Source organism: Leptonychotes weddellii, chromosome 3 (assembly GCF_054177405.1).
Source record: "Leptonychotes weddellii isolate Sample4059 chromosome 3, ASM5417740v2, whole genome shotgun sequence".
Classification (NCBI taxonomy): Eukaryota; Metazoa; Chordata; class Mammalia; order Carnivora; family Phocidae; genus Leptonychotes; species Leptonychotes weddellii.
In genome coordinates, this window is record NC_138371.1 from 92906890 (window position 1) to 92933985 (window position 27096).

The window sequence follows — 27096 nt, forward strand, 5'->3', positions numbered from 1 at the left end:
CCCCCCCCCCCCCCCGCTTCAGCACCTGGAAGCTGCTTAGGAAGCAGGGGGTCACAGTTTGAGAAACCACAGCCAACTCCACTGGGGTGTTCTTTATAACGCCCCAGGCTACCTTTGAGGATGTGAGTTGGAGCCCTGACCCTGCCTCGGGCATCCCTCTGCACTCTACTCCTTTTCCTCACCAGTCATACTGAGCCCCCAACACAAAGGCCCCAAACTTGGAAGGCCCCCGTCAGTATGTATTGGCTGGATGCATCCCATGCCCTGCACATTATACAATTGTCCAGGCAGCCGTAACAGGCTTTACTGTGATTTAGGTGAGTGACCTTGGGGAAGTCATCTGACCTCTGCGTGACATAGTTTCCCTCTTTACACACCCCTGCTGGAGCTCCCTACTCTTACGAACCTCACAGGTTTGAGTAAAATAGGGCCCTGCTTAGGCAGAAGTGCTGAAAGCAAACCGGGTCCTTACTCACATAGCCCTCGGGCTGAAATTTATCAGTGGCTCCTGCTCAGGTGGGCAGGTTAGCAGCCCGCCTGATGTTCCTGCTGGGGCTCCGACCACAGGAGTCTCCCAGGAGCATGGCTCTGCTTTCTGTCCCTAACTGAGAGGTGTTCCCACCGACTGGCCTCTGGAAGCCTCCACTTGCACATGGTACAGGGTGCACCCCGTAGTCCTTGTTCGGTTTCCCCCGCGGTGACAGATGCGCATGAGTTGCCTGCTTTGCTTGCCTCCCAGACTGGGGTGTGACCTGGGCTGCTTCCATACACACTGTAAAGGGGGTAGTTTATGACTGGGTAGGAGACTCATTGAGAGGGAGCTTCGGGTAGCAGTGACCGTGGTGACAATGACCGTTCATCCCGCGGCTCTGCGCAAGCCGTCACTGAATGCCCAGCTCAAGCTCTGCACCAGGCATCAGGGATGCAGTGCCTGATTGGGAGGCCCTGCCCTCCTGGAGAGCACAGTGTCTGCATGCGATAGGCAATATATAAGCACAAGTCGGAAGGGAATGGAGAACTGGCGGTCAGAACAGTGAAGGAAACAGGCCGCCTGACTGGAGGGGGCCTGGTTTGGATGGGGTGGGGGAGGCAGGAAAGATCTCTGAGGAAGGGACATTTCCACGGAGACATGAAGAATGGAGAAAAGGAGGTAGCCTGGAGAAGAACCTTTTAGGCGGAGGGGCCGGTAGGTCTGAGGAAGAAAGTTCTAGGCTTGTCCTTGGGTCTGGAGAGAGGGCTGCTGTGTCTGAGCAAGGGGGCCAGGACGAGTGTGTTGGGGGGTGAAGTGGGAGAGGGAGGCAGGGCAGAGGGTGCAGGGCTTGGCAGTGGTAAGGAGTTTGACTCTTTGAAGTGTTTTTCTTTTTTTTGCTTTCTGGTTGGGGATGGAACCCATGCCTGGGGTGGTGTCCTGGCCCAGTTTGCCAGAAGAGACGGGTGGGTGCACCCTTCAGGGCTGAAACTAGAGGCTGAAGGAGAGCCTCAGGGGCCTCTCCACGCCCAAAAGCTGCTAGACAGACATATTGATTGGCGAACTCTGGGAGGGGTTCAGGTTCAGGCTGAGCAAGACTGAAGGGCAAAGTGCAAACATCATTTTCAGTACAGAGGAAAACAAGGTAATAACATATGGAGTCTGGGACATGCAGAACCAGCTGGGTGGAGATTAGGGTAAAACTGAAGTGTACTGGGAAGTCCTGGGAGAAGGGGAATGTAGCCTTGTATTAGCATGCTAACTGGGAAAAAAAAAAAAAATACTAATAATCCTGTGCCCGGATTCTTGCTTTGTGTATAAAGAAACCCAGGGGGTGCTGCAAGTTCAAGGTCACACTAGCCTGGCCTGACAAGTTTTCTGAATTCAGAACTGACGAGGATCCGCCAACCTGCTGGTCAATAGAATTTGGATTTCTTATTCGTGAAGATCATTAAAGAAAGAAGGGACAGGGAACTTTTCATGCCTGGTGAATAGTTGGATAGTCGGTGCTTCTAGGTCTTGAATAGAGGTCAGGGAGCAGGTGGAATGGGGGAAAGGCTCCCCAAGGGAGTGGGTCTGTGCTGAAAAGTAAGGAGGAGTTGGGAAGGAAGCTACTTGCAAAGGTGGGCATTCTGGGCCTCGAAGGAGACTGCAGCAGAAAAAAATAAGGCTTTGGGAAGCCGGGGGCATGGACAAGGATTTTCCCTAAAAAGGTTGGAGGGGTGGAGGAGGGCCCTGCCTGACATGCCCTCCGCGGTGTCTTCCAGGCCCAGAGGCTGCTGGCCCAGAGGAGGCCCCAGCGGCCCTTCTTGGAATCCTTCATCCGGGCCCTCATCATTGTGTGTGCTGCCCTGGCCTTGGTCCTCTCCTCCGTCTCCATCTGCGATGGCCACTGGCTGCTGGCTGAGGACCGCCTCTTCGGGCTCTGGCACTTCTGCACTTCGTCCAACCAGACGGGGACACACTGTCTCAGAGACCTGAGTTGGGCCCACGTGCCCGGGCTGGCCGTGGGCATGGTCCTGGCCCGCAGCGTGGGCGCCTTGGCCGTGGTGGCCGCCATTTTGGGCCTAGAGCTCCTCATGGTGTCCCAGGTGTGTGAGGACCTCCACTCACGGCGCAAGTGGGCCATGGGTTCTGTCGTCCTCCTCGTCTCCTTCGTCCTCTCCTCCGGGGGGCTCCTGAGTTTTGTGATCCTCCTCTGGAACCACGTCACACTCACTGGCTTCACCCTGATGTTCTGGTGCGAGTTCACGGCCTCCTTCCTCTTCTTTCTGAATGCCATCAGTGGCCTTCACATCAACAGCATCACCCATCCCTGGGGCCAACCGAGGAAATTTTAGGCCTCCCTCCCAAATCCGAGGACATCAGGTTCTACGAGAAAGTGTGGTCAAGATGGGACGTTTCCAACCCGTGACCTCTGGTGGGGCGGGGAAGGGTGGGGCAATGACCTTGAAACTGCTGCCTCTCAGCCAATAACCTTTGGGTGGTTGGCCAGATTCAGCCCAGCAGCCTTTGCAGCTGGCCTGCGGGGCCAGAGGCCAGAGGCCAGGAGGGTGCTTCAGTGCCAGCAGCTTTAGCCCAGTTATTAGGATGTTGATTTTAGGAGAAGTAACACGTTTTAAAACCCTTTTCTTGAATCCTTCTTTTAAAATCCTTTCTTGAATCCTTCCAGGATGGGAATAGATTTGGAAGCAGCGTGGGTAACGGCGCCTGGGCTGGCCGCACAGCTAAGTGCAGCTCCCAGTTGTTTTATTGACTCTGTGCCAGGATCGGGGCTGTGGGGGCCCCTGGGGTCTCCTGGGATTAGGCCCGGAGTGGATCATTCCTCCAGCAAAGCAGATCCAGTCAGTGCCTCGGACTGTTCTTCCACCAGCTCAAAGGGCCTTATGGGCACATTTCCCTGCTATAGCTTCAGTCATGCTAGGGAGGCAGAATTCAGGATTCCCTCGATCTCTTCCATGCTAGGTTTTCAAACCATTTGACTCGATTTGAACCCTGCCCTTTGCTGTGTGTGTGTGTTGGGGGGGCGGTGCATAATCCTTGAATAACTGCAACTTCCTGCAGCCGGCTGTCCTGTCTGGGGATCCTGCCCGAACCCTTCCAGCAAGCTTCTCAGGACAGCCCTCCGGCCCAGTACACGGTCCTCCCGAGGCAAGCGTGTGTGCGCGTCCGGCTTTGATAAGGGTCAAGATGGCCTCGGGTACCATTTTTGATTCTAGAGCACATTTCCAAAGAGTTCATGTCTGGACCTGCGGAACTCCAGGGGGGTCAAGGGGACTTGCTGGGCCTTGAGTAATGATTAACAGCCATCCTGGGGATGAGTGCAGGTGAAGGGGACCAGGAACCAGTGGAGATTTCCATCCTTGCCAGCAGATGTGCATTTCTGGGGAACCAGTTGCCCCCTTCCCAGTGTCTTTTCTGCCCCAGAGCTGGGGGATTTGCCCTCAAGCCATTTCATTCCACACTAACCCCTTCCCTCTCCACCGGCTCCACTCTAGCTACTTCTGGTGTGGGTTTTTGGTCTCTGCCCCGCCCTGGTCACTGCAGGCTCCACTTTCTGGGCTGGGCTGGGTGCTTCTCTCTCTCTCTCGTGGGTTTTTAAAAAACTTGGACTCCAAAATGTATATGGAGTCCATGGAGATCACTGAAAAAAGGTGTCATGGGCCAACCCGTTTTTCAGAGAACAGAGCTCATCAACCAGACGGGCTGGGTTCTCAGCCCTGGGAAATAGGCACCTGACCTTTCATTCCAGGAGCCGTTCATCTGGCACAAAGGGGTGTGACCTTGTCTCTGCAGTGGGGAGGTGCGGAGGTGGGAAGCCAGGGCCCAGAGGGGGGCAGCACTTGTCCAGGGTCACCCACCAGCAAGATGTCTTCCCCTCTATGTTGTGCCTTCTGTCCAGAATGCTTCCCCCCCACCCCGCCCGAAAACACTGGTAGGCTTTGTTTTATAAAAGGGTTCAAATGTTCAGTTCACTTTAATCCTCACATGGCTGGTGATGAGGGAGTGCTTACAGTCAAGGGAACTGAGATCCAGAGAATAAAGGGGAGACAGATCCCCATAAAACAGAGACAGGCCCCTGTCCGGTGCCCGGGAGTGAAGAAACAGACGCAGCCTTAGAGCATGGGGATTTGAAACCAAAAGCCCTGGACTGAACTCATGCCCCTCCTTGCAGAGTATCTTGGGCAAGTCGCGGGACCTTGGTGAACCTGTTTCTCTTTTCTGTCCCCTGGAATCTATGCCCCATTCCCAGCTGTTGTGCCCCCAGGGCTGTGGATAACTGCAAGCAGGAGGAACAGAGGGGTGCCTTGTGCCACGCTAGGATTACTGAGGAAGCTGGGGGTCTTGGGGCTCTCTTGGCCTCACTGACTTGATCAGATGAATTCAGTCATCTTGAAGTGTAGGGTCAGAGCAGCTGGGCAGGTGAGTTGTAGTGAGGTGTAGGGAGGGTGCACCCAGGGCCAAGGGTCTCCATTTCTCCTGTTTCATGGGCTTCAAACTTAACCCTGGAAACTCCAGGAAGGGGTAGGGAAGTGAGCGGGAGCATCCTCCTCCACCTTGTGTCTCGAGGGCCAAAACGAGTGGGCAGTTACAGACCAAACCCATCCCAGCTACCATTTATTTCCCTGTCCTCTTCTGGAGCCTCTGACCCAGGCCCTCTTCCTGCCCCGTGGTCCCCCCATTATTTTCAGTTCCGAGGAACCTCTCACCAGAGCCCCCTCCCCATCCCAAGGCTCAGAGGAGGGAGGGTCGTTGGTCACAGGAGGAAGCAGATGATGTCTGCTGAGAAGACGGGTCCGGGACTGTCCCGCAGCAGTGTCTGGCCTTCTCATGACCCGTCTGGGTGTCTGTCCCGTGGATGGCCCTGCTCCAGACTCTCAGATGACACCGGCCCTGCAGGTGGCCCCACTCTGCTCCGAGGTGCTGGCCTTGGTGCTGTGGGCCAGGCCGCTGGTGCCGTTGCTGAAGGAGGAGCTGAGGGCCACGGGGCGCAGTAGGGACTCACGGAGGTGCCACTGTCGCCACTTCTTCTGAACCTCCAGCTGCACCTGGCCCGGAGACCAGCCGTCAGCCGGGCAGACGGGCACCTGGTGCCCACAGGCCCGTTCACTCGCCCGGGACCGCGGCACGCGCCCTGCCTCTGCCGCCCAGGGCTCCTGCCTCCCCTTCTCCCGCAGGCCGCTCAGATGGGCCGTTTCCAGCCCCGATGTCCAGTAGGGATCGAGGGCCCCCTCTCGCCTGGACGCCTTCACCTGCCACCTTACTGCTTGTGTCCCGAAGGGGCCTGGGCTTCTTTCACGAATTCCAGAACTCCAACGTCCAGATCATCACCCGGGACAATGGGACCCATTCCCATAAAGCCACCCTAGCTCAGACCTTATCTGGGGACCCTGGAGTTGCTCTTTGGAAATCTTCACAGTTCCCAGCTGTAGCAGCCCAAAACCTTTGAAGCCAGGCTTCAGGCTTGGAGTTTGGAAAACAGAGGTTCTTCCCATTCAAGTGTGGGGGACCAGATAAATGGTCACCAGTTACAGAAGGGCCTTACTTATGTGAACACTATTCAACTAATGTGGGCTGCACGGCTTGTGTGGGTTCCCACCCAAATGCTCTGGGGAGGAGCAGAGACCTTGAGGTAAGTGTGCAGCCCTCCTGGGGAGTCAGCACTCATGTGGGGGTCAGTGAGCAATTGAGTGTCAGAGATTTCATCATCGAGTCACTCATTGAGCAGAGGGGAAGACTGAGGCCCAGAGAAGGGCAGTGAGCAGGATCACCCATCAGGCAAGCAGCAGTCAGGAGCCTGGGTTTTTGTTGGGGTGCTTGCCCTTTCCTCTAGTTCCTGGACTCGCCCAAGGCTAAGAATCATCTGGAATGCTTGTTAAACATTTTCAGGCTCCAACCCAGACGTACAGATTCCTCCTTTTGCTGAATTAGAAATGGGGGGTGAGTAGGGCCCAGCAATTGTTTTAACTAGGCCTCCTGGTTCTTCAGTGCTCCTAGGAAGTGAGCTCAGGGGACCCAGGCCTCCCCCAGCCACACCATCTATGTCTCCCCACCACCCCTTCCAGGGAGCTTCTGAGCAGGAATCCAGTGGCTAGGGAGCTCCTTCATCGGGGCAGCCGAGGACACTCACCTCCCCATTGAGGAAGCAGTAGAGGACCGCCACCACCAGGCCCTGCAGGGGGGCAGAGCAGTAGGGGGTCAATGCAGGTGCTCCGGCACCCGGCCTCCTTCCTCCAACCTCCTCCCCATGTCCTTAAATTGCCAGCCCCAGGCTCACTTCTCCCCAGGAAGTGCTCCAGAGCCTTCCCACACCTCTCACCCCCGGGAGCGTGGGGTGGGTGGGTGGGGGACTGGGACTACCTCTTCTGGGGTCCCCACAGTGTCTCTGGCTGTGCCGGCATCATCCAGCACAGACTCAGCTCCTTGGGGCAGGGCTAGGGTCCAGCGTGGGGCGTTGCACAGATGGGATTTCAGAGTAGAAGCTGCTAACTTGGGCCAGTGGGGACGGGGCAAGTCACCTGAATTAGTAAGGTGGGCCATCTGGGAGAAGCAGGGAGTGGTGGCCCCTGATGTGCACCTGTCCCTCAGGTAGGGGGTGGGGCCAGCCCATGGGAGACCCTGTGCCCTGTGTGGGTGGGCTCATTTTCAAGATCAGCTCGAAATGGAGATGTTCCAACACAGGCAACCATTCAAACTGAAACACGAATGTGCGAGCGTGAGGTTGGGACAAAGCCCGAGTGTAGGTCCCGGCCAGCAAGCAGTGGGTGTGACTTCCTGCTTATATCACCTTGGCTAGGGGCCCTGAGGCTATATACACATGTTCCTTGGTGGGGTGGGGGTCGGTACCTGTTAGGACCCTCCTTCCCTAGTATCTGGAGCACCTGTTTTCCCAGGAGTGCCTTCCCCTGCCCCCCAATCCTGGCATGGAGCTTTACCAGGGCAGGGACTCTGGTCTCGAGATGCAGGATTTGAGGCCCAGAGGCCTGCTTGGGACCATAAGCTACGGGCAGGGTCTCTTCAGTGCTTATGTCCGGCTCACCTCCTCAGGGAGCCGCCTTGGGCCAGCCTGCCTTTCCTTCTGCCCTGAGGCTTCCCGGGCTGGTGAGCACCCTCCCCCTCAGAGGCCTGGGTGTCCTAGCTCTGACCTCAGGGGGCCCTAAGGCCCCCTTCCGAGTCCCATCCAGGCCTGCCCTCACCTACTTACTTGGGAAAGACCCCCAAGAATGATGAACCAGCCCTGCTGTGGTGAACTTAATACATACAATTGCTCAGGGCTGCCGTCGTTGTAACAAGAGTTAGTGACAGACCTGGAAGAATTTGCTTTAGAATATCAGGCACCGAGGACCGCTACCCAGAATGGGCATCATTTGGAGGAGGTGAGCGGCTGGAACGGTTACTCAAGGCCGCAGTTTCCAAATTTTGTAGCACGTTAGAAACCCTCCATACCCCAAGGCCAAATGTCTGAGGATGATGGAAGCCGCAGCAGCTTTGAAAAATCCCTGGTGGTTCTAATGGACATTCCCAGTTGGGAACCACTGTTGGAGGGTGTGAAAGGCTTAGAGATGAAACGGAACAGGATGCGGCGTGCCGCCTGGCCTGCTTACTTGTGGGGTGCTGGGTCCCAGATGCTTCATTTAATCCTTGCCAAAGCCCTAGCGGGGAGGAGCCCTGTCTCCCTCGGGCAGGAACTGAGTCACAGGGGGTTTCGGCAACACTGGCGCTGTGTGCGATTGGCCCAGAGCCGGTGGTCAGGCTGCTGGCTGCGGGGGCTACCCATCTCACCGGGCCCAGCGGGTCCTACCCCTGGGCCTCCAAGATCCTGGGACACAGCTGCGCAGGTCAGGTGAGGGAGCCCCGAGGGAGGGAAAGTTAGTCGTGCCCCGAATATCGATAGGGCAGGCCTCCCACAGCCAGCAAGTTTAAGAAATTCCACAGTTTTTATACAATCATTAAAAAAGAAGTCTTGGAAGACAGAGAATTAGAATAAGCAAGTTAGAAAACCGCACACAGCATGACCTCAGCTATATGGGCTGTGTGTACATGTGTGTCTTCCTGGATAGAAAAGAGACTTAAAAAGAAAAAAAGAGGGAGAGAGGGACTTAGAAGTAAACCCATCATCATTTTAAACAGGTAATTTCTGGGGTCATGAGATTATGGATGATTTTTTTTTTCTTTTTTAACTATTCCTTATTTTCCAGATTTTCTACAATAAGTGTTATTTCTATAATCAGAAAAAGCAAATCAACTTTCGTTTCTAGAAGTCTATGACTGATCATGTATTGTGGTTCTGTGTGTCTTTAAGCCCCTGTCTTCTAGAGATGCGTACTAGAATATTTACATTGGAGTAAAACCATCCCTTTGATGTGCTTAAAATGATGGGGGATGGGGTGAAGGGAGAGGATGTGGACAGAGATGGAACCAGCCAGGACTTGAGTGGACAGCGGTCACATAGGGGGTTCACTATCTACTATTCTCTTCACTTTAATATATGGGAGACATTTTCTATAATACAGAATTTTTAAAAATATGTACATTATATAGAATATACGTGTATAATATACAATAAAATGATATATGTTTGTATGTGAACAAAGGTTTAAAAGCCTCAAAGACTTGCGTAAACATTTCTATGGGAACATTAGGAAAGCGCTTTTGGTTTTCTCTTGACAAGCCATTTCCTTAGAAGCCGAATGGCCTTCACTGGCAAGCCTCGGCCCCAACCACAAGCCCCAACTCCAGGGGACAGGAAGTTCCCTTTCTATGCAAGGAGGCAGACCTGGGTCTCCGTGCTCGAAGTGAGGTCACTACCCATTTCTGGAAGCCAGTTCAAGGTCTTCCGCCCTTGTGGACCTGGAATCCCCACCCCTGCTAAATGGGCCATTGTGTGAGCCCAGCCTCCCCACATGTTCCAAGAGCAGGTGGGCATGAAAGCTCCCTGGTCCAGAAACAAAGAACATGGATTATGCAAGAGGCTGCGTTCTCTGGAGGCCTGGGCGCTGGCAGGGAGCCCTGCGCAGAGGAGAGGCCCAGTGAGGAGAGAGGGGACAGCCCTGGGGTAGGGTCTGAAGGCAGGGTTAGGACAAGACCGGATTCTGCTCAAGAATGTGTTCCCAGTGTTCCTGGAAGCTGAAAGTGACAGGAGGATGACCCTGATCCCCGCCTCCCCCCCGCCCCCCCGAACCGAACTCAGGGATTGGGGGAGACTCTGAGCCCCATCCTGAGACCAAAGTCTCCCCCGTGAGGAGGACTTTGCAGGATAATCAGTGTTGTTGAGGACATTCTGGCTTCTTGAGGAAAATCCCCTGGGAGAAATTTCTCTCAGGCCCCAAAGCCTATAATGTCTAGGCTTTTCCCGAGAATTAGCTTGTCCCCATCTATAGATGTTATAAATCTTGGAACAGATTGTGTTTCTGTCTTTGCTTTGGCTACTGTGAAGCTCCAAACCAAATGTCTGACCCATCTCTCCTACCTTCATAGCACTCTATTGAATTTGCTTCTCTGTATGAACTCAATTTTGACTTTTATTTTATTTTTTCACTGATCCTTCATCTACTTTTTTGGGGGGGGGGGATCCTCTGTATGGTCTTCCTGAAAGCTACATCATATTACTTTTGGAAGGAGACAGCTATGAGAGTGTAAACAAAAGTCCTGTCCAAACATGTTTACTATTTGTTTTTTGTTGTTGTTGTTTTTTAAGCCTCACAAGATCTCACTGAATTAGGAGGTAGGTGATTTCTCCCCTCACTCTCCTTTTTTTTAAAGTTGGTTTTTATTTTTGATACATTGTGTGTGCACATAGTTTCAAGAGTCCAGTGATTCTCCTCACAAAACAAGAGCAGCCTCCGAACACCCCTGCCCCCATTTCCTGTGCCTCAGAGGCAACTACTTGGAATTCTCTTTGCTGCTTCTGAATAATATGCTGATGCTGCTCCTTCTGGATTTTTCAGTTTGGGGCACTTTCATGGACTTCCCAGAATGAAGAGGAGGACTTTATTCTCTTTCAGACACTCACCCTCGCCCATTCCCACAATGCTCATCTTCCTGCCCCGCTTTTTGATGGCTCAGCCACAGCCCTCAGCTAACGTCATTTTGACTATGTATGCACCCTTTTGTCTTCCCTGGAGTCAGTCTCTCTCCTTAGTTTTATCTCCCACCCCTATCTCACCGGTGGGGGGACTTGGGTCCCACTCGGGGTCCCACAGCACAGTGCGGTCCTGCCTACCTCCTCTTGGGTGTGTGCCTGATGAGGCATTCCGCACCGCAGCGCCGGACCCTTCCGGGGAGACCTGGCTTGCTGTCTCTATGAACTCCCAAGGGTCGTAATCCCTGAAGCTTACCTGGAACGAGCCAAGGGCCAATTCAAAGAACCACTGGACCTCAATGGCGTCCTCTGGGGAGAAGGCGAAGATGATGTAGTGGACTCCAAAGAGGGGGATCAGCAGGAGGGTGGACTTGGCCAGGCGCCTGCAGACACAGACCCGCTGGTGTCCTGCCTCCTCCCCCCCAGCACAGCTCTGCAAGCCCCAACCTGCCAGATCGCAGAGGCCTGCAGCGGTGCCCCCAAATCTTTGTGGTTTTACTTTGTATTTTGGAGAATTTCCAGCTCCCACGTACCCATCACCCAGGGCCTCTACACTTTCTGATCATGCACGCCATCAGGAAAAAAAAATGTGAACACGTATCCACCCAAATAACTTTATTATTTATAAATTACCTGCATGTGTCATTGAACCTATTATTCACGAAACCAGCATTCTTATTTTTTTGATAATAAATATCTATAAGGAGAAGTTCTTTCATTTTCTTCCCAGATCCCAGATTAGGGTTGCTAAATTTAGCAAATAAAAATATAGGATGCCCAGTTCAATTTGAATTTCAGATAAACAAGGAATAATATTTTGGGGGAGTAAGTGCTAAAACACTATTCGTTGTTTATCCCAAATTCAGACTGAACTGGGCATCCTCTGTTTTATCTGGCAACTTTATCCTGGATTCCCCAGCTCCACCCTACTGTGGCGCCCACTGCCCTAAAGATGTCCTGGAGAATCTGTCACCAAGCAATCCAGGTCACTGCCAGATTCTCAAAGCCCAGAACATCACAGAGAAGTCTTCATTGGACACTGATTTGCCTTTAAAGATTCTGTTTTGAATTGTGTCTCCCCCACCCAAATTCACCCATTGAAGCCCTAACTGCAGGACCTCAGAAATACCTACCTGTATTTGCAGGTAGGGCCTGTAAAAAGGTGACTAAGGTAAAATGAGGTCATTAGGGTGGGACCTTAGTCCAATCACCTGGTGTCCTTATAAGAAGAGGAGGAGGCACCCAGGATTCCGGCACACAGGACAAAAGGCCAGGTAAGGGCACAGGGAGAAGGCACCCGTCTACAGTCTACAAGGCCAGGAGCAAGGTCTCAGAAGAAATCAAACCTGTGGGCACCTGGATCTTGGGTTTCCAGCCTCCAGAACTCCGGGTAAATAAATTTCTCTTCCTTATACCATCCCATGTGTGGTTATTTTGTTATGGGGGCCCTATCAAGCTAATACAGCATCTCCCTTTAACATCTTAAAGGTTTTAAAGTATTTTTGGATCGCACATCTTGAAAATCAGATGAAAGCTAGAGCCTTTCTCCCCTGAAAAATACACAGACCTATACACATTTCTCTGAATTTGGGTCCCTGAAGTCCATTGGCAGACTCCCTAACGCTGCCCCAAACACAGATCTCTGCTCCCTGGGATCCTGAGAGATTTCTTTATCTTCCCACTGCTGGACCTGCGTCTAAGGCTTCCCAGTGGACCCACTTCTCCCCACCCCCATTCCCAATTGCATCATAACCTCCTTGGAACCACGGCCAGTTGGGTAAACCATAGGCACTCTAAATACCTGTCGACTGACTGAGCGTGCCTGGGTCTTTGCCCTCCACTTACTTATAATGGCTCACTTCATTTCCTCTTGTTTCTTGGGTTCTAAGTTTTCTCATCAGGATTCTTAGAATGTTTATGAAAAGGATGAAGTTAATCTGTAAAACACAAGAGGGGGGTGTGGGCTGAAGGTGATTGCCACCTCTCCTGGCCTTGACCCCTTGGCCCTGAGGGCAGAGAAGGCATCGCAGACGACACCCGGGATTGCAGGTCGCTGAGCCACCCCGCCCGGCCTGCCGCCCCAGAGTCCCGGTGGAAGAGGCTGTCTGGAGGTGACGGCTGACACAGCACCCGCGCCTATCCCTGGCTGCAGGAGCTCTAAGGTCTGCTCAGTTGTGGCAGGGATTCCTCACACTGGAATGCATTGGCATTCCCCGGCGACCTTTTTAAAAGGCAGGTCACCGGTGACCTGAGATGCTGCATTTTTTTTTTTAAGATTTTATTTATTTATTTGCCAGAGAGAGAGAGAGAAAGCACAAGCAGGGGAAGCGGCAGGCAGAGGGAGAAGCAGGCTCCCCGCTGAGCAAGGACCCTGATGCGGGGCTTGATCCCAGGACCCCAGGATCACGACCTGAGCCAAAGGCAGACGCTTAACTAACTGAGCCACCCAGGCATCCCGAGAGTCTGCACTTCTGTCAAGCTCCAGGTAATGCCAAATCCAGTCCTTGGCTACACTTTGAGTGGCAAGGCTTTCTTCCCTCAGAGGTTCTTTTTTTTTTTTTTTAAGATTTTATTTATTTATTTGACAGAGACACAGCGAGAGAGGGAACACAACACAAGCAGGGGGAGTGGGAGAGGGAGAAGCAGGCTTCCCACCGAGCAGGGAGCCCGATGTGGGGCTCGATCCCAGGACCCTGAGATCATGACCTGAGCCGAAGGCAGACGCTTAATGGCTGAGCCACCCAGGCGCCCCTCTCTCAGAGGTTCTTAAAGTTTTGGGTGCGGATTGGGGGCTCCCTCCCTCAGAAGTTCCAGGTCAGTAAATCTGGGGTGGGGCCCCCAAATTTGCATTTTTTAACAAGCTTGCAGGTGATGCTGAAGCTGCTGGTCTGGGGACCACACTTTGAGAACCACTGCTTCCAAGCCTTATAGAGTCACTTTGCAGTTTAATCACCAACTCCAGGAAGCCGCCCTTGATTGCCTATCTTTCCTGATACATTGCAGTTAGGGATCATGTTACTGTGTAAGCACTTGAAATATTTGAAAGAGGCCAAACACATGCACCTGTCAAAGTTGTGTGTGTCTACTTACCTGTCAATTCAGTAACTTCCTAAAGGACAGGAATGCAGTCTCATTATTTCGTTTGGTGTCCCCTCCCCCCAGCCCAGTGCCAGAATGTTATAAAGGTGCTCATGTGGCGCCCAGTACCTCTCCTCCTCTCTCACCCACCTACCAGCTCCAGAACCATTTAGAGAAGCAGGGATCAGTGGAATCGCCCAGCCGGGCACCCTCATTGTTCACACAACCAGCCTGGGGCGTGGGAATGCTGGCCAAAAGACAAGGATTAGTGCCTGTCCAGGACTTCTAGCCCACCTGCCTCTTTGAGAACTTTGCTTCTCAGCTTGTTGTTTATGCATCTTGCTCGGAGCTGGCGATGCATGGTGTAAATGAATAAAGGTTATTTTACTTTTATTTATTTTTTTAATCTTAGAGTTGCATTTAACTTCATAGGGAGCACTTGAAGGCAAAAATAAAAACAAAAACAAAAAAAACCAAAAAACAAAAAATAAACTTCAAGCTCTCAAGAATGAGTCCTAAATAGTGGAATTCTAGGCCCCATGACCTACTGGTTAGGAGATGTTTTTAAGTTCTTATTTATTTATTTAAGTCATCTCTACCCCCAGTGTGGGGCTTGAACTCACAACCCCAAGATCAAGAGTCGCATGCTCTACAGACTGAGCCAGCCAGGGGCCCTGTTGGGAGATTTTGCATCAGGAGTGCTCACCAAACATCACTAGAGAGACCAGAGTCTGGTGAAATCCTCCAGGACCCCCGGGGTCCATCGTCCCTCAGCCGGGGCTCTCCTGGGCGGCGCGGTCAGAGCCCCAGAATGACGGCAAGGAAACGGGCCTAACTAAAGGAAGAAAGACCCTCCTATGGGAATACTATGCAGCCAGAGCACATCGGTGGATCAAATAATTTCAAAGGCCACGGGAGAGCTCACATCTGCTGCTAAGTGAGAAAGACGAACTAGTATACAAAACTCTATTAAGCATTTTGAAAAAAAGTGTGTGTGCTCAAAGAAAAAGATAGGAAGGAAAAGCACATGTGTATTCACAGTGTGTGTCTCAGTGCTAAAAGTATGTGTGATTTTATTTCCTTTTGGAAAACACATTTTGTATCTTCCAACTTTTTTTGACATGAATTCTATTATTTTGGGGAAAAAAAAAGAAGAAGAAGAAAAGAAAAAAGAAGGAGGTCCTGGAATGGCCGCCTCCTCCCAACTGCCCCCTGGAAGGTCCACGAGCCAGCCAGTGAAAGAGGTGGGTGGGGGCTGCTGCCCTGGGCTGCACCCCACCCCACCCCCCACCCCCCTGCAGCAGATCCACGAAGGGAGCTTCCTGCCAAAGGGTCCTGCGGCCGTGGTGTCCCTCCGAGCCCTGCACACAGCTGAGGGGCTGATTCCTTCCAGGAGACAACCCCGGTGGGTCCCCCGCCCTCTGTTCCCCTATTTCCTGTCTCTACCCACAGGCTCAGCTCCAGGCGTCCCAACCCTACTGCAGAGCAGAAGCACCTGAGAACTTAAACCCCCGCTGAGTGCTCAGGCCCCTTCCCAGAACGAAGAGAGCCCGAATCTCTGGCTATCCAGAGATATTTGAAACAGCTCCCAGGGGATTCTGAAGGGCAGCCCGGTTGAGACACTCTGAGCTCCCTGTCCATGAGAGTCGCTCCTGTATCTTCTCCCTGGGGGCCACCCCTTCAGGCCTGGCCCCCCCCCAACAGCACCCCAAAGGCCCAAGACCAAGCCTCACTGAGCTTTCCCCAGCCCCATCCTATGATCCCAGCTCAGTGATTCTTCTCAGTTTAACAAGAGGAACGCCTAGAAAAAAGATCAGGACCCAGAGATCCGAAGGGGGCGCATTTCGGGCCAGCGCAGAGCCAGCCAGTGTAGGGCAAGGAGCTCTGCTCACTACATTTTAGTGGCCACTCACGAACCAAAGAGAGTTATGTAAACTTTTGCCCCTCATCCCACTCGCACCCCCCAGCCCCCATTCTCCCATCCCCCATCTAGACCCTCATGCTGCTGACCAGCCTCTGGAAACTCTGTGGTTCATCCCTCCCCGCTCCTGGAGGGAACAAAGCTAGCGCTCTCTCTTGACCTTCTGTCCAGGCCAGTCACTCTTTCCGTCTCTCCCACTGGAGCCCAGCTCGGCAAGACGGCCACTCACCAGGATGGAGAGGATCACGGGCCCCCGAATGACCCACCAGATGGACGCGTTGGCATTGATGTCCCAGCACCTGTGGAAGGACAGCCAGGCATCATTAGGAGTGGAGAGCTGAGGGGACCAGGAAAGACTAGTTCCCTCAAGTGCTCTTCTGAGGAAGGATCCATGCTGGTGGCCCCGAGCACTGCGGCTGGGTGCCCAGCCCTATTAGAACTGACCCTCTCCGGCCGCCCGGGAGCACTTCGGAGGCCGCTGGAGCAGCCCCCCGGTCTGCGCACTCGCCCAGTGAGTGTCCGGGGCAGCGGACCTGTGTGGCACCTGACAGCCAGAAGATCCCAGAATCCCAAAGCGAGCGCAGTGACAAACTCAACGGCCAACAAGGGCCAGGCAGGTGACATCAGTGAGTGAAGTGGCTGGGTAACTGACATGTGGCCTCAGGACCCTGGGACATCAGGTGGGGGGGCGTACTTGGCAAGCTGGAGAGCATGCGTGGGGCCTAAGGCAGCCACATCGGCTCCGGCTGATTTTTGCCACAAGGGAAAATGAGAGATGTTGGTAGAATTTCCCATGTTCTCCAGAGAAGCTAAAAATCCAGATTTTACAAAAAATCGAATTCACCCAATTAAAGTAATTCTTTTGAAACGATTATTTGGGGCCAGAGGTGGACCGAAAGACACTGGCAAGCCTCGTCCGACCAAATCCACATCCTGGGCTGGTTGCATCAGCATGTCCGTGAGAAACTGCCTCTGCTCTGTCAGGCCGCCTCACTTCCTCCTCGGCTTCTCTCCTCGTGCCTACTTCCCAGCAGGCTCCCCTGCGCTTACCTCCATCCTCAGCGCCTGGCAGCTTTCGAGAAAAGACTAGATCTCTCTGTCCCCATCGGGAGTCACTGGGAATGCCGCTCTCCTACACCCACCTCCCGGACTCTCACACAGCACCCCCCCCCCACCCCAGGGGTAGGGAGGAGCAGAGGAGGGGATCCCAGGAGGAAGGAGAAGCTTGGTTGGCCCAGAGCTGCCTCACTGAGTGGCACCTGCCTGGACTTTCACGGCTCCTGCCCGGCACCTGCTTTCCACAGAGCTGATGGTGTGGGCAGGCCCAGGAGGGTGCAGACACGGTAGAGGCCATCACCCATCTGCAAGCTCACACCAGCCCAGCACTCCAAAGTACTCGCCTGTGGGCCCCCCGCCCCACCCCCTGCCGTTTAAAAAACAGGCTTCTTCTAGATAGCTCCAAAGAAGTGCCCATCCTGCTTGAAGAACTGGACAATATAAAATACACTCTTGTTACCTCTCCTTCATACAGCTTACCCGACATCTTCCAGAAAGTGCCTGCTGATAGCCCACGAAGCAACAAAAATGGCCGGGGAACCTGAAGATTAAAAATAAAGGAGGGGGGCGCCTGGGTGGCTCAGTCGTTAAGCGTCTGCCTTTGGCTCAGGTCATGATCCCAGGGTCCTGGGATCGAGCCCCGCATCGGGCTCCCTGCTCCACGGGGAGCCTGCTTCTCCCTCTCCCACTCCCCCTGCTTGTGTTCCCTCTCTCGCTGTGTCTCTCTCTGTCAAATAAATAAATAAAATCTAAAAAAAAAAAAAAAAAAGGAGGGAGCGGGGAGAGGGGACTCAATTTTCAACACCCCCGTAAGGGAACAGGGCAGTTCACCCAGCCTGGGAGTGAGCAGGTGTCACAGAAACCCCCTTGTAAATCCTGTGCAAACAAATCCTTGTAGCTTCCTGCTTCTAGGGTACCAGGCATGCCCTGCAAACTGAGGCAGAATCAGAGGTTCTTGAACGCCAGGAGGGGCACAGAGTGTCCTGGGAGCCTGGGGCAGACTCGGGAGGCCCTCTGCAGGGAAGAGAAGGGAGAAGTGATGGTCTACAGCTGGGCTGTCCTGGGCAGCGGCCGCTCTCCCCACGTGGCTATGGCTTGCTTGCCATGTGGCTGGTCCCACAGCACATGTGCAGTAAGTGCAAGCCACCCGATTTTGAAGACTTAGTAGAATGTGAAATATGCTAATTTCTATATTAGTTATATGCTGACATGAAAATATTTTTATACCGGGTTAAATAAAATAGATTATTGAGGTTAATTTTACCTGCTTCTTTTTACTGTGTTTACTGTGGCTACTAGAAAATTTTAGGGTATATATGTGGCTCATTGTATTTCTAATGGACGTGCTCGTCCACACCAGAAAATGATAACAGCCCCGTCCCTGGGCTGCTCAGGTTTCAGACCTCCAGCAGCCAGGTTTACACCCAGGCAGGAGATGAAAGAATTTTTCTCTGGAGGAATCCAACAGCCCCAGACAAAGAGCCTATAGATGGCGATGCTGGGGACCCCTTCCAACACTGTGGCCACTTCCAGCCCAGTCTCCCTTGAGAGACATGCCCCGCCACCCCACACATGGGGTCTTCAGTCCGCTCTGAAGTGACTCATTCTTAAACATGAACAGACAGTCAAGGTCACGGACATCTGAGGAAAGCTGATTACATAAAAGACAGGGACCAAAACAATCAGAGAGAAGGAACTCAAAGGAAACAGACCGTGCAGGCTGCAGGAGGAACTTGAACAAAACAACTCTAAGGAATATCATCAGAGAGATAAGAGGAAAGATTACATCTGCAAGACCCAAACAGGATGCCGAAAATAGGGAGCAGTCTGAGAACAAGGAAGAGGGCTTAGAAATTGAATATATGATAACCAAGATAAAAGACTCCATAGATGGGTTGGAAGATAAGGACCAGGAATCGCCCGGAAAGCAGAACACAAAGAGTGGAATGAAAAGTAGGAGGAAAGACACAAAAAAATCAGAGGTCAATTCCAGGATATGCGCCATCTGATTAAAAGTTTCAGAAAGAGAGGATAAAAACCCAAGGGAAAGAAATCAAATAGGTGATGTAAGAACATGGTCCAAGAAATGAAGGATGTGAATTTCCAGATGAAAGGACCACCGGATGTCAGCAAAAAGGATGAAATCACCTCGAGTTGGGGCACATCCCTAGGGCATTTCAAAACAGAGGGGACAGAGAGAAGACCCTGCAGCTTATGTAGAAAGAGATGAGTAAAAATGCCCAGTGAAGAAGAATAACATGGCAGGGGCGCCTGGGTGGCTCAGTCGGTTAAGCATCTGCACTCAGCTCAAGTCATGATCTCAGTGTCCTGGAATGGAGCCCCACATCAGGCCCCCTGCTCAGTGGGGAGTCTGCTTCTTCCTCTGCCTCTGCCCCTTGCCTTCTGCCCCTGCTTGTGCGAGTGTTCTCTCTCACTCAAATAAATAAATACAATCTTAAAAAAAAAAAAAAAAAGAATAACACGGCACATCCTATAACATCAGATGCCCAAACAGAAAGCCTCCAAAATCCTAGGAGAAAACGATTTTTTCAACCTAAATTTTTGCCTAGGAAAACTATAAATTAGGTGTGAAAGTTGAAAAAGATTTTCAGATATGCAATGCAAAAACATGTACATTCCACGAACTCTTTGCTAGACAGATGCGGAGCACGTGCTCCAACACCACCAGGAAGCAACCACGGAGGAGATAAGAAATAAAGGAGGAGCACCGGGGTGGCTCAGACGGTTAAGCGTCTGCCTTCAGCTCAGGTCATGATCCTGGAGTCTTGGGATCGAGCCCCCAGTTGGGCTCCCCGCTCAGCAGGGAGTCTGCTCCTCCCTCTGCCATTCTCCCTGTTTGTGCTCTCTCTCTCAAATAAATAAATAAAATCTTAAAAAAAGAAAGAAAGAAAGAAAAGAATAGGATTTATAGAGGGAAATGAAGGAAATTCTCAGCATGAAGGGTAAGGGAATTGAGCAAGTCTAGAGAACAACCAGCCCAAATAGGGCAGGAAATCAGAAGGCTCTAGAAAGAACATTGTTGGCTCTATCAGGTTGAAAAGCATCCTCCCTAAATTCCTATCCACCCAGAACCTTAGAGTGTGACCTTATTTGGAAATAAGGTCTTAGCAGGTGTAATTAGTTAAGAAGAGGTCATACTTAGAAGGATGCCAGTCATATGGGGGACCTAATCCAATATGACTGGCATCCTTATGAGAAGACCATGAGAGACACAGAGCAGAAGGACACACAGCGGAAAGAAGGCCACGTCAACACGGAGGGAGAAATCACAAGGGTACAGCCACAAGCCAAAATCCGCCAAGGACTGCCAGCAGCGACCAGAAGCTGGAAGAGAGAGAGGCATGCAGCAGTTCAGAAGGAATCAACCCTGCCAGAACCTTGATTTCGAACTTCTGGCCACCAGCACTGTGAGAGAATAAATTTCTATTGTTTTAAGCCACCGAGTTTGTGGCAATTTGTTTACGGCCACCCATAGGAAACGAATACAGCCGGAAGAAACCAACAAATAGGAACTAATAGATTTCCTGTTGGCATGGGATGATCGGGAAACAGCACTGGAGAGTTTTCCAGTGCTCTGGGTGAACTGGGGGGAATTAAGGACAGCAACATAAAACAAATAAGTCAATCAAAAGTGACTCCGTAAAAAACGAAAGGTTAACTATTGGAAGTAAAATCATTGTACACCACTCGGCTCAGCAGTAAACATTTACATAGATATAAGGATACATACATAGAATAGGACTTTTTTTTTAAAGATTTTATTTATTCATTCGACAGAGAGAGAGTGAGCACAAGCAGGGAGAGTGGCAGGCAGAGGGAGAAGCAGACTCTGCTGAGCAGGGAGCCTGACGCGGGGCTCGATCCCAGGACCCTGAGATCATGACCTGAGCCGAAGGCAGACGCTTCACCGACTGAGCCACCCAGGCACCCCGCTATTTAATTATTTAAACCAAGTATGTGCATGACTTTAATAAAAATAATATATATATTTTTTAATTCCTTGGCTCAATTTTGGATGCTTTGGGCAAAGAACATGGGTTCTGAAGGGCCACCTGTTCGTTGTCTCCCATCTTTAACAGAGTTGGCAGAAAGTGGGAAAACCAATAATGGCTCAAGTTAGGGTTTCTTAGTGTGGTCCCCAGACTATCAGGATCAGAGTCACTTGGGGCCTTGTTAGATGTGAGGAGTCTCTGGCTACACCCAAGGCCAACTGGCTCAGAGGCACTGGGCGTGGGATCCAGCCAGCTGGGCTTGACACACCCTCCATGTGACTCTGATGCTGGCTCCAATTGGAGAGCCACCAACTCAGTGAGTGGGAGCTTGGTTCATCCCCACAAAAGCCAGAGGTGTCACCCTTTTCTGGGTGCAGACAGACACCCCAGCCACCTTGAAAAAGTAAAAGTGTTGGGTAAGTATTAAAAATCTTGGGGCACCTGGGTGGCTCAGTCGTTAAGCGTCTGCCTTCGGCTCAGGTCATGATCCCGGGGTCCTGGGATCGAGCCCCACGTTGGGCTCCCTGCTCAGCGGGGAGCCTGCTTCTCCCTCTCCCACTCCCCCTGCTTGTGTTCCCTCTCTCGCTGTGTCTCTCTCTGTCAAATAAATAAATAAAATCTTTAAAAAAAATTAAAAAAAAAAATCTTAAAAGTGCCCACTCCTTTTGATCCAGTGATCCCAATTCTAGGATCCCATATTACACATGGAAATAAGCTTTGTCCATAAAAGTATTTATCACTGTGTGACTTATAATAGTGGAAAATTAGAAACAACCAAATGTCCATACAATAGGTATTTGGTTAAATAGGTACAGAGATGAGTTAAAAATGTTTATGGCAGAGGTGGAAGAATACAGAGCATGCCTGTGTGTCAATAGAAAGAAACAAGATTCAGAATTCTACATTTAGAATGACCACAACAGGGGCGCCTGGGTGGCTCAGTCGGTTAAGCGTCTGCCTTCAGCTCAGGTTATGATCCCAGGGTCCCAGAATCAAGTCCTGCATCAGGCTCCCTGCTCAGCGGGGAGCCTGCCGCTCCCACTGCTTGTGCTCGTGTTCTCTCTCTCTCTTTCTCTGACAAATAAATAAATAAAATCTTAAAAAAAAAAAAAAAAAAAAAGAATGACCACAACAATGCAGAGAAAAACTCAGTAGGAAAAATAGTCTGGAAGAAAACCCCCCAAAATGTTCATTAGATGAGACCAGGGTAATTTTTTTCTACTTAATTTTATTTTTTGCAGTTATACAGTGAGCATGTACTCATTTAAGCAACCCATCTCTGGGGAAACAAGTTGCATACAAATTGAGGAGGGGTCCCTGCTTTTGCAAGAGAAAGGCTTCTCCCAGACGGAAAACTTTAGACCTTCCTAAGTCCCTTCCAGGTCTCCTTGGGGCGGTGCAGGCAGAGAGACCAGGAGGGGAGGAACCTCTGCTTTATGTGCTGTTCTATCTCAGGGCCTTGCATTATTTGAGAAAGAAAGGAAGGTTCTCATAATCTCACTTAAACCCTCCTAAAAATCCATGGGGCGCTGGGTGGCTCAGTTGGTTAGGCATCTGCCTTCGGTTCAGGTCATGATCTCAGAGTCCTGGGATCGAGTCGCATCAGGCTCCCTGCTCAGCGGGGAGTCTGCTTCTCCCTCTGCTTCTCCCCATCAGCTTGTGCTCTATCTCTTCTCTCAAATTAATACAAACCTTTAAAATAAAATAAAATAAACCCTCCTAAAAATCCGTGACGGAGATGTTGCAATGCAATTTTGTCTCCCTGCTTGATACGACCCCTTTGAATGATGGAACTGTTTTTGTTTCTGTAATCTCTAGAAGCCCCTCTGAGCACAAAGAAATGCTCGAAGAAAGTTGAAAAAATTATGATCCTGATATTACAGATAATGAAACTGCCTATATTCACATGATGAGATCCTGGCAGATCTGGGAGTCAAGGTCAGTGAACGAGGTTCCAAATGGGGTCCCTTTCTGGGGTCAACTGCATAAGGCAGGTCCCTGGTCCCCCAGTACTCTGGGGCTACTGTTTTCTGCAGAAATCCAAAGATCTGCAGAGTACCACAGCTCCCACTGGCTAAGGGTTATGTGCTAATCAGGCTGCCAAAGTCTACAGGAAGGCTCGGCAAGCTCTGGCAGCTCAGGTGACTTCCCTGATGTGAGGAGATGGGGCCCTTGCATGGAAGGATTTAGACAAGCAGAAAAGACAGGGCTTTCCTGGCAGGGGCACTTCTTAATTAAAGGCACTAAGAAGAAAGCAAATGAAATTAATGGCTGGTACACATGACTATCCCTGTAAGCATATGAGTCACTCAGAGGAACCTGGCTATCTTTCTAGAACCCAGTGGGTAACTTACATATGTTTATCAAATGAACAATGGATGGATGGATGGATGGATGGACAGACGGATGGATGGGTGGATGGATGGATGGACGGACAGACGGATGGATGGGTACATGGATGGATGGATGGATGGATGGATGGATGTTTGTTAATGGCAGAATAAGAGTTAAGGGGCCTTTGGAAACAGGCAAGCCTTGGTTTGAATCCTGGGTCTGCCCTTGTTTACAGTGTGAGCTGAGCATATTACATCCCGTCTTTTAGCAGGCTTCTTTGAAGGGCCTCTGGAGGTTGTGGTGGCAATTAATTAATGCATGTAAACTGCCCTGCTCATAGTAAGTGCTCAAGAAATGAAGTTATCATCTTCATTGATCAGAAAAGAAAGGGGGAAGAGAAAAAATACGGCCTGCAGTTGGCTACCTGACTGCCATTTCCCCTCCTTCCTACAAATGAACCCTGAAATTCCTTTGGGAAGCCATGTGGTTTGAATAGCTTAAGCCAATCAGTGTATTCCATTCACTCAGGCCTCTGTGATTGGCTCAGGACGTGTCTGAGACAAGCTGGTCCAATCAGAGTGAACCTCAGAGTATTTGTTGGGAATGCTGGGCTTTTTTCTCTCATTAGGTACAACAAGGAAGCTGGTAGCCCAGAAGCTGTTGGCAGTTACACTGGGAGCACCAGCCTAGAGATCAAGCTGACGTTACAGAAGGCGAAGTCGAAAGGCACAAAGAAATGTTGTTGAGCTGCTGGATCCAGCCTCACCTGAAGCTGGTGATCCTTGGACTTTTCAGATACATGAGCCAATGCTTTCTTTTATGTTTAAAGCTGATCTAAGCCAGATTTTCTGATACCTACAATCAAAAGTACACTAACTGATATAGAAAGAAAGCAAGAATGAAAATACATGAATGGAACGTCTAAGGAAGATGAAGCAACAAGCGTTGGTTGGTATCAAATGGTAAGAGACTTTGGGTGGCCAAAACTGGGGCTACATTTTAACTGTGAATTCCTACTTGACATACAAGTAAACCAAAGCCAGGGGGTTAAACAAGAAGCAACTTGCCTAAGATTCCACAAATTAGCTAACTTAACTGTGTGTGGAGCTGGAACTAGAAACCAAATCCTCTGGCTCAGCGCCTGTTTCCACATACCCCTCCCGTTCTACCCATGGAGAAACATACCCCATCCGAGGGCAACAAATCCCCGGAGGCACTTCCTTTCGGAGAAGAAGGAGATGACGAGGAGCGTGTGAAGGTAGAGGCCTTCCACCAGCAGCCAGGCGTAGTTGGCCATGATGCAGTACTGGAAGAAAGCCATGACCAGCTTACAGCCCACCTGCAAGGAGAGAGGCAGGTGAGCGCCAGGGCTGGGCAACAGCGGGCTCCCCACTGGCGGCCACCCCTGAAGGACGTGACAGGGCGTTAGTAGGGGTCAGGTCGCAGAGAGAGTCTCTAAGGGCTCCTGGCCATCCCCTGTGGCTGTCCACTCTCAGAAGGCCAGGCCCAGGAGTTCTCTAGAGGGTGGAAGTCCACATGCCAAGAGGCTCAGCCAAGAAGGCTAACGGGCCATCACAGAAGTAGGCAGTGCGTTCGAACCCTGGAGCTGACCGCCAGCAGTAAAATCTGTGTCACATAGGGCCCAGCTCCCAAGTGCCTCCTTTGCAGATGAGCACCAGGCCGAGAGAAGGAAAGGGATTTCCGAGCCAAGGAGTAACAAAATCCTTTCCAAGCTCTTTCCCCGGAAACAGATGAAGAAGGGACGTACCAATTATGTTAGGAGGGCAACATTGATTATAGTGAAAATGGCCCCCGACTGGCACACTGCGTCTGTTCTGGAGACCTTGAACTACCAGATGGGGGGCCAGTGCTGACCTTGCCTGACGCAGTGACTTGTTAGAGGCCTGTCTCTTGCGGGGATCGCCGGAAGCTGTGCCTGGGGACTTGTGGGGCCCGAGGCTTCCGTCCCAGCAAGGCAACCATTCCCATGTGGCAAGGGTCCCCTTTCCTTTCCCTGAGCTGTCCCCTGGGGAGAGGACAGCTTCTGGGATGGCCCGAGGGCTGCTACATGGGCTACGTGGAGGTCACATCCACGGAGGAGGAGAGGCCGGTGTTGCCCTCTGGCCTCCTGCAGACTCGGATTCTGGGGGGCGCCCGTGGTTGGCCCAGGAGTCTGATGTTTGGTGGAACCCAAGAAGGTTCCCTGCGGGACTCTGCTGGACTTCTCCACTGCTGGTCAGTGAGGTGGGGGGCCTGAATTTAAGTCTTCTGACTCTCACTCTGGTACTCTTACTTCATCCTGACAATATCCTGAAGGGAGATTCAGCTGGAGTCAGAAAACACACACACACACAACTATGAACAACACAAACTTAACAGATCCGTAAAGAATTACAGATTTGAGTGGTGGGAAGTGACAGGGAGGTTGACCGAACCAATCTCAAACTCCAATCCCTTCTCCCTTGTTTTCCTCTGCTATGGAGACTATGATGGTAAAAAAAATCCGATCTCCCAGCTTCCTTTGCAGTTAGGTGTGGTCCCATGACATGGTTCTAGCCAATGAGATGTAGATAGGTGTCTTGGGGCAGGCATTCTTCCCCACCCTAAAAAGGCAAAGCTGCCCAAAGACAAAAACTGTTTAACCCTGACTCTCTTTTTTGACTGGAACATGCATGTGAGGCCTGGGGCTGCAACAGCCATGTTGTAAACAAGCAGTGTTAAAGCATGGCATCAAGCACGCTGGAGCAGAAAGAGGGAAAAGGACTGTGTCCACCACTGCATCACGGAGCCGCCGTACGACCTCTGGATTGCCCATCTGTGGACGGCTGATGTGGGAAACAATCCCCATCCGTTTGAGCCACTGATGTGCTGTGTTCTGGTATATGCTGCAAAAGGGATTCCCAACTGATACGCAGAGCAATATTGCAAAGAATTAAGAGTTATCTGAGCATTCAGAAGGAGGAAGGGGGTTAGATTTAACAAAACAATTGTTTTGCTACAGACCTGTGTTTGCAGAACCTAGGCATATGTTCGCACTTTTCTTTCTACACCCAACCCCAGCCCTCTTTAGACCTGGCCATCTGTCCATAGCTGGGACTTGGCAGGTGGAGGGAAAAGACGAGCCTCACTATGTATCTAATTGCCAGAGTGGCTAAGCCACTCCTGGATGCTGGGAGTTGAAGGGCAGCCCCCAGCGGCCTCCTGACAAACTGCCCTCATACATGACCCAGACTGTGCACATGGAGACATGGGACTCTCCCCAGGCCCCCTGGCCCAGCACTAGGCATTAAGTGCAACCTCAGCTGGGACGTGGGGGAAGGGCAAGGGGGCCACCACCCTCTCCCGGAGTTGGGCTGAGTGTGGGCAGCCTGGCCACACTCGGGGCCATGCAGGCATGTTACCCTTTGGGCATCACAGTGAGCGACATCGTCCGAGGAGAAGAGCACGGCGTCCTTGATGAAGTTGGACAGGGCACGCAGGATGAAGGACACAAAAAGGTGCATGTGGATGTAGTTGCGGGTGCAGTGAAGCCTCCTGGAGAGAGAGAATGCAGGGCCATGGGGGCCAGAGCCACAGGCGCGCGGCCCGCTTCTTAGCTAGACGACCTTGACCTCGGGCAAGCCTTTTCACCTTCCAGAGCCTGAGTCTCCTCCTCTGTGGGAGGGGTCAGAGGTCTGTTACTCTTTCCCCGTCTTCTGGTACCAGAAGCAAGCTTTCTTATGGGGAACCCATTCCAGCTCTGAGTGGGGGTGACTCCATCCTCCCACCCTGTTGATAGACCTGACCAATCAGAGTACTCCACCCCTGGCTGCCGTGACTGGCTCAGGTTGGGCACGTGACCCAAGCCCAGCTTATGAGATATCCCCACCCCCATCCCCACCCCAGGACTTTGATTGCAACTAATGGGGAAGAAGCTCTCCTTGTCCTGGTGTGGCCGAGCCGGTGGAATGTACCCCTGAGGCTGCTGGTGGTTGTCTCTGCCACCCCTGCTGAGAGCCTACCTGAGGATGAGGCCAAGGCAGAGTCGAGAAAGGGAGGGAGATAGACCTAGTTCTGCTGATACCTTTGAGCACCTAGATACAGCCATTCCTAAAGCCAGCACCCCTGACCTTGTCAATTATGTGGGTCAGGTCACCTTTGTTTA

The 27096-nt window shown here is 51.6% G+C and overlaps 2 protein-coding genes across 2 annotated transcripts in view; one reads left to right on the forward strand and one right to left on the reverse strand.

The window, feature by feature from the left end:
- TMEM37 (transmembrane protein 37) overlaps window positions 1–3105 on the forward strand; it is a 6363-nt gene extending 3258 nt beyond the window's left edge. The window contains exon 2 of the mRNA XM_081814602.1: window positions 2236–3105. Within this exon, the coding sequence (XP_081670728.1) occupies window positions 2236–2808 (573 nt within the window). The 3' untranslated portion in view covers window positions 2809–3105. The remainder of the gene's footprint in view (window positions 1–2235) is intronic.
- Window positions 3106–4428: 1323 nt separating this feature from the next.
- The window catches only part of SCTR (secretin receptor), a 34651-nt gene continuing 11983 nt past the window's right edge, over window positions 4429–27096 (reverse strand). Inside the window, exons 4-11 of the mRNA XM_081814601.1 lie at window positions 26354–26486; window positions 24138–24291; window positions 17086–17146; window positions 15779–15848; window positions 12396–12487; window positions 10807–10933; window positions 6600–6641; window positions 4429–5517 (exon numbers count right to left, since the gene is read on the reverse strand). Coding sequence (XP_081670727.1) covers window positions 5347–5517; window positions 6600–6641; window positions 10807–10933; window positions 12396–12487; window positions 15779–15848; window positions 17086–17146; window positions 24138–24291; window positions 26354–26486 — 850 coding nt within the window. The 3' untranslated portion in view covers window positions 4429–5346. The remainder of the gene's footprint in view (window positions 5518–6599; window positions 6642–10806; window positions 10934–12395; window positions 12488–15778; window positions 15849–17085; window positions 17147–24137; window positions 24292–26353; window positions 26487–27096) is intronic.